This window comes from Protomyctophum parallelum (assembly GCF_964188405.1).
Source record: "Protomyctophum parallelum genome assembly, chromosome: 3".
Taxonomy (NCBI): Eukaryota; Metazoa; Chordata; class Actinopteri; order Myctophiformes; family Myctophidae; genus Protomyctophum; species Protomyctophum parallelum.
In genome coordinates this window covers 50,186,661-50,192,930 of record NC_139698.1, presented here as the reverse complement: position 1 = coordinate 50,192,930, position 6,270 = coordinate 50,186,661, and the positions used below count along the sequence as shown (strand labels likewise).

Genomic DNA, 6,270 nt, shown 5'->3' with positions numbered 1-6,270 from the left:
GTATGTCTCAAAATGTTCTGATGAATTGAAAATGGTGAACCCTGTTGTAAACAAGTGTAATGCTTTATCAGTGTGTCGTCCACACTGACTCCACAGTAACAGTCTTTGTATTGAGTTGCACTTTCATGTGAAATGTACACATTCTGCAAACTGTTAATAAATAATCAATGAATCAATTATATATGATTACAACATGACTTAAACATTTGACAATAAGGTCTAATATTTCTACAATTTGCTACAAAACCTGTATATACAGTCAGTTTGGGGCATAAAGTTACAAGAAGTTGAGAGAGATACATTTAATGCAGGGATACTGTGCATCTTTACACACTGTGATCTCGCGTGATGTAACGTGACTCGCCCCTTTTAACACGGGCTGGAAACCCCGTATACCCTCTCTTCCTCTCGCTGTCCAGAAGCAAGGTAAACGGACATCTCTCTCCCCTCAGTTATTATATGAAATATACGGCTACTCTATAACTACCCACCTTTAAACTTAACCGGACTGACGTTTCAATATCGATTGATTATTATTGGTGCCTAGTACTGGCGTATGAAACCGATAAATAGCTTTTACTTAGGTTTATATTATGTGTTGCGCTCGCGCTAGAGTGCTGTCAATGATGGCTGCCCCCATGCTACCGCATTGAGCCTTACTAGCTTTCGAGCTAACTATGTCTTTTGATCAATTGTACACTTAAAATAAACCTGTGAATATATTGACCGAGTACACAAGGATCCCCGAACCTTGTACTTGGTTGGGATAACTTGCTAGGACCCGGCAGGTTACGATGTTAATGGTTGGCCATATCCCATGAAGCTAGCTAGCTAATGCTAACTCATAGAAGGCAGCCTATGCCGACAGAAAGCATGTCAAGGCTTGTACATCGGCAACACGCGACAAAACCAGCCTACTACACTAACTTAGTTAATCAATATCTCTTATTATAGCCCGGTTGTCGTAGGTGTAATGTTAAATTAACAATGGTACAGTATGTCTTCATGTAGGATGTATGTAGCACAACAGATTTCCTGTCGGATCATTATAGTCTAAGTAATGTTTCATGTCCATTTTTACTAAATAAACATTTCAAATCTTGCTTTTCTCTAGATGCCTGGTGTCACAGTGAAAGACGTTAACCAGCAGGAATTTGTTCGTGCCCTTGCAGCCTTCCTGAAAAAGTAAGTATGCTTTCATGGATGTAATGGCATTACATTAGATGTAATGTAATGCCTTTGTATATGAAATGTAATGTAGCAAAGTGTACTCTGTATAACAAATACAATAACTCTTTATACAGGGATATGTGGAATTAATGTATGCTACTACCAATACGTCAGTGTGTGTGTGTGTGTGTGTTCTATATTAAACACAGCAAACCTAGCATCCCTATGCCTATTCTAGGCATGAATAGTTAATGGCGTTTGGCAATATCGATTTTGGAGCATATGGGGAACCAAATAAATTAATCTTTATTCCCATTCAGACTCATTACAGTTATACAATATATGACAAATAAAGCTTTCACATGCAGGTTCATTCCTGACTGACACTGTCATTTCCGTTAATATCGTTGAATCATATCATTGTTTAGTTAAGTAACCTTTCATCGTTCTGTTAAAGGTAAAAACAAACCTTTTTTCTGTATTTACGATAGTAGTCAGTCACAATCTTTCACTAGAGACAGACTATGAAATAAATAACTAATTCGGCGGCAGTAACACTTACGTTTTCTAACGTCTGTTGATTCTTTATATCCATACGTGTCAAACCGCCGGGATAATTTGTTTATTTTTGGAACACAGTTCCCCATTTGATGCGATATAAAAATATATACTTGATATAAATGGACAGTACCTCAGTTTCACCAAACATTTGGCCCAAAGTTAATTGGAATTCAGGCACAAATTAAAGTTGGTCAGGTCTACCATACATTAGGGTTTATTTAGTTTTCCTCTAATACTTCTCATTCTGTCCGTGTATTGTCCACATTAAAACCTTTCTACTACGTTGTATCAAAGTCTTTTCTGTTCTATAATCTTGTCCCCAGGTCAGGAAAGCTGAAGGTGCCAGACTGGGTTGACCTTGTCAAGTTGGCCAAGCACAAAGAGCTGGCTCCCAGTGATGACAACTGGTTCTACATCAGAGCTGGTAAGTCGTTGCATCTCTCTGCATCTGTCTGTTCCATAACTATTGGTGCAGCAGAGGCCTGCCGAATCTGCATTACATTTCTGGGATGGGATGTGTGACAGATGGTTGGATGTATTTGCCGCCTACTCAATGCGGTTGCAGTGAAGACTAAATTGTTACATTGTTATGCTGTATGGCTTGATTTATGAACTGGCTTTTTGCTTGGCCAGGCTTGAGCAAGTGATCCCAGTTATTAGAAATGTGCCGTTTTGTCTTCTGTGGTTTATGTGGTACAATCAAATAAGCATTTACTGTGACAATACAGGCATCGTATAGAATACAGCAGGAGGGGAAATATTAAAAAAAAAATGTTAATATGCTGCACAACAAATTGGTACAGTACAATAAGCAAGTGACTTAAAGGACCACTTCACCACTTTTCAACCTATCTTCATATAATAGGTCCTCACTAATAATCATGAAAAAATTGTGCAATGTTTTTCTACTCGGTCTGTGTCTCATAGGAGGGCTGTGGGCAGTTCAGAAACCGTCTTCCAGTGACATCATCGATGGGGAATACAAGCTAATAAAAACTGCAGGCTTTCTAGTCCTGAAAAGTTGCAATTCGAAAATGGAAGCCATCGTTCTCACAATAATGAAAATCTAAACATTTTTCTAAATAAATCGTGTTTAAAAAATAATCTGCCTAATGATGATGTCACTGGAAGACTGTTTCTAAACTGCCCACAGACCTCCTATGAGACACAGACTGAGTAGAAAAGAATCGTGCCATTTTATCATGATTATTAGTGAGGACCTATTATATGAAGATAGGTTGAAAAGTGGTCCTTTAATACTAATATGCAAAACTGACAAGTTTACAAAGACCCCTATGGTGGTGTCGGCAGCAAATGTGGCATTCCTGGCATAGTTTGTTTTCCTATGGATACCAGGTTGACTTGGTGGTGTTCACACCCTTGGGTAGCATATTGGTGTATAACATAATTGCAGTTTTAAGCATTCAAGATGTCACCCGAAGCCTTTGATTTAGTTTTTATCTAACATGGTAATCTTCCTTCTGTCAGCATCCACTGTGCGCCACCTGTATCTGCGTGGTGGTGCTGGTGTAGGCAGCATGACCAAGATCTATGGTGGTCGCAATAGGAATGGTGTCTGCCCCTCCCACTTCAGCGTTGGATCCAAGAACGTGGCCCGCAAGGTGCTTCAGTCCCTTGAGCTGCTCAAGATGATTGAGAAGGACCCCAATGGGTGAGCAGAAATGCATGCCCTTTTTGTTAATTTCCATGGTTCACCCCCGTACTTTATTACATATTTATGAGCAGAACACTTGAGGATGAGTGCATAAAACATTGATTTATAAAGTCCATAAATCCCTATGCATGTATGTCACACGGGGCAGATGTATTGCTGAGCACCCGTAGAAGTGCAGTGTAGAGTGTGAAGCCTGTTGGGTCAATGGTTCTCAAGAAATTGGCATGCAGCACAATTGCGTGCCAAGAAAATGCATGCAAATTGCATGCACCCGGCATCACTGCTTGACTCATCAAAGTGGAAATGATTGAAACTGCACTAGTTTATATACTACAGCATACTGTATATTGACTCTTTTGAAAAGTGCAGTTTTGACGAATTATAGTGTAGTAGTGTCAAGATGGCAATGCTATCAGTACGTCCTAAATCGCACAAGGCTGTTATTCATATCGTCTGCTTTTTCTGGCAGCTGTCAAGATTTGTATATTCATGAAGAAAGGTTTAGTTTAGTCACTTGATCTGCAAGCTGGCAACGCATCACAATGGGTCGGGTTGTGAGCTTGTAGAACTGCTATTTTTGAAAACGTTAAATGTGTTAAGTTTGCAAAATACAGACACCAGAGTCAGTAGTTGAAGCAATTTGAGTTTTTAATATTTAAGGTAGGTTACATGCATATTCATGAAGACTTTGCCAGAGCCATGGTGATGGACATTTTCATTTCTGTAGCTGCAGCACTAATTCTGTGGCTGTTATCAGTTGAAGTGATTCGGGAAAATGACACTGCAGTTTGACTTGTTCATCATGTCGGAGTGAATGATTTCCTTTCTATGTAGGAAGAATTGATTGGCCGCCTCCTCATGACCACAGTATTGTGGTCAATGGGGCATATCCAATGTAGTTGAGGTGTTATTGAATACTCTGCTGTGTTGTGTATTGATTTTTGACCAGGTTGTGTTGTGTTGGCTGATGTGCTCAGTTGTGCCACTGTGTTTCAGTGTCTTAATATTCACTGACCTCTCTCCCCTCAGCGGACGCAGACTCACATCCCAGGGAAACAGAGACCTGGACAGAATTGCTGGGCAGGTGAGAAAGGTTTTCTCAACTCTGTTAAAGGTTAAGCAGCACCATAGTTTATCTTGCCATGTGTTTTTTATTTTCAGGAAAGCATAAATCGCAATACATAATTGGCAGTAGATATTGTACACAAATGGTATGTGCCAAACCCAAATTAACACAAATAACACAAATGCTTTGTTATAATGTATCCCTTCTGGACACTGGACAGATTAGACCATCTCTCCTGTGTCTTCCCTACAGTCCATGGCACTTTCAAAATGAGACAAATGTCAGCATCTAGTACAAGTGATATGAGATGGATGACAATAGAATAAATATTACTCTTAATGTGGTATGCAATGGATGAGAATGTATCTCCTTACCAGGAATCAAAGCTTAATCTGTTCTATGTGTAGGTGCACAACATACAGAATTGTCTTCCTTCTGACAAAAAGGGGTGGCGGGCTGCCCACTACACAATGTAACCTTGGTGATATAGCATCTTTTGGGCAATGGCCTGCTTTTGGCCCTCTGTCAGAACTTAAGTTAATCAATTTAAAAATCCTGAGTTGACGGATTTGTATCAAAGGCTTAATTTCTGGCCAGCACCAAGGTTCAGCTTCATGCTCTTCTATGGTGCATTGTTTTATTTGAAGTCTAGACTTATTCAATGTGGTGGCTCAATCCAAAGTGAGTTTCATCACTAAAACATCCCTCTGCTTTGATGCTTACACCTCTTTGTCTGTTATGGGAAGCACCCTGCACCGGCATAGCATGAGCATGCACTGCTTTGAAAACTTGTCCTTGGGCAAGTTTCCCTTTCTGCCAAAGTGCCTTGCAGAATGCAAGTCAGCTGTTCTATAGAGGCTAAATTACTGAGTTACTGGTTTGTCCGTGTAGCATAGCGGCAGGTCGTTGTCTGTTAGTCGCACATTCTGCCTTATAGTGACGTGAGAGGAGGCAGGCACTGCAGCAGCAGCACCATTGGAGTGATAATCCAAGGGTAAAGGGGTAAACCCGAGGAAGGAATTTCATGCTTGGCAAAGCCACCGTATGGCACCAGTTTTCTCCTTGTTTACCCACGCTAATGAGAGCTATGTAGATGAACTAACCTGTGCCCAGCCCTGCCTGCGTCTGCTGCACATAGCTGGCAACAGGCACGCAGGCAGTTGGCACCCCTACCTCCTTCATTCCCCAAACCCCTTGTGTTTTGTACTTTCTGATGGTTTTATTGAAACTTGTGGGGATCCTGTCCTATACCGTCTGACTATGGATGGTGTTAGTTCATTGGCAGCAGAGGAAAACTATTGCTGTCTTCCAAGCTTTGAGTTGAATTGTGATTCAGTCATTTTCACTCAACTTGCTGTAAGCTTCCCCCGTCTAGAGTGTTTTTGAATACAAATGATTGAATTCTTGTTTTCTGGTTTCCACAGGTTGCAGCAGCAAACAAGAAGTCTGTGGTGGCGGCGGCAGCAGCGGCGTTGATTGTTGGATAAAAAATAAATATTTTGAGAAACTAACAGTGTTCCCTGTTTACTTCTTTAGAACACATGTTTGTGTGGTACAAATTACAATAGCTGTATTTGTTTGGATGATTTTATACATGACATAGTGGATTGATTAGAAAAGAAAGTGGTTGGATGATCCCCATTATTTGATGCCTAGGCGACTGCTAATTTTACTTAGTTGGATCCATTCATTACATGCACTATAAACGTGACATACAAAATAAGTAGATGTACAATAATTGTACCATGATAATTATAAGTAATAGCTCATGATATTTAATGTAATTTATATTGCACAA

The 6,270-nt window shown here is 40.2% G+C and overlaps 1 protein-coding gene across 1 annotated transcript; it reads left to right on the top strand.

Moving 5' to 3' along the window:
* The first annotated feature begins 384 nt into the window (after positions 1-384).
* Positions 385-5,983, top strand: rps19 (ribosomal protein S19). The gene is made up of 6 exons (XM_083760536.1): positions 385-426; positions 1,115-1,185; positions 2,055-2,155; positions 3,220-3,403; positions 4,436-4,490; positions 5,897-5,983. The coding sequence occupies exons 2-6, from the start codon at positions 1,115-1,117 to the stop codon at positions 5,957-5,959; spliced, it is 474 nt and encodes a 157-aa protein (XP_083616662.1). The 5' UTR covers positions 385-426; the 3' UTR covers positions 5,960-5,983.
* Positions 5,984-6,270: the final 287 nt, after the last annotated feature.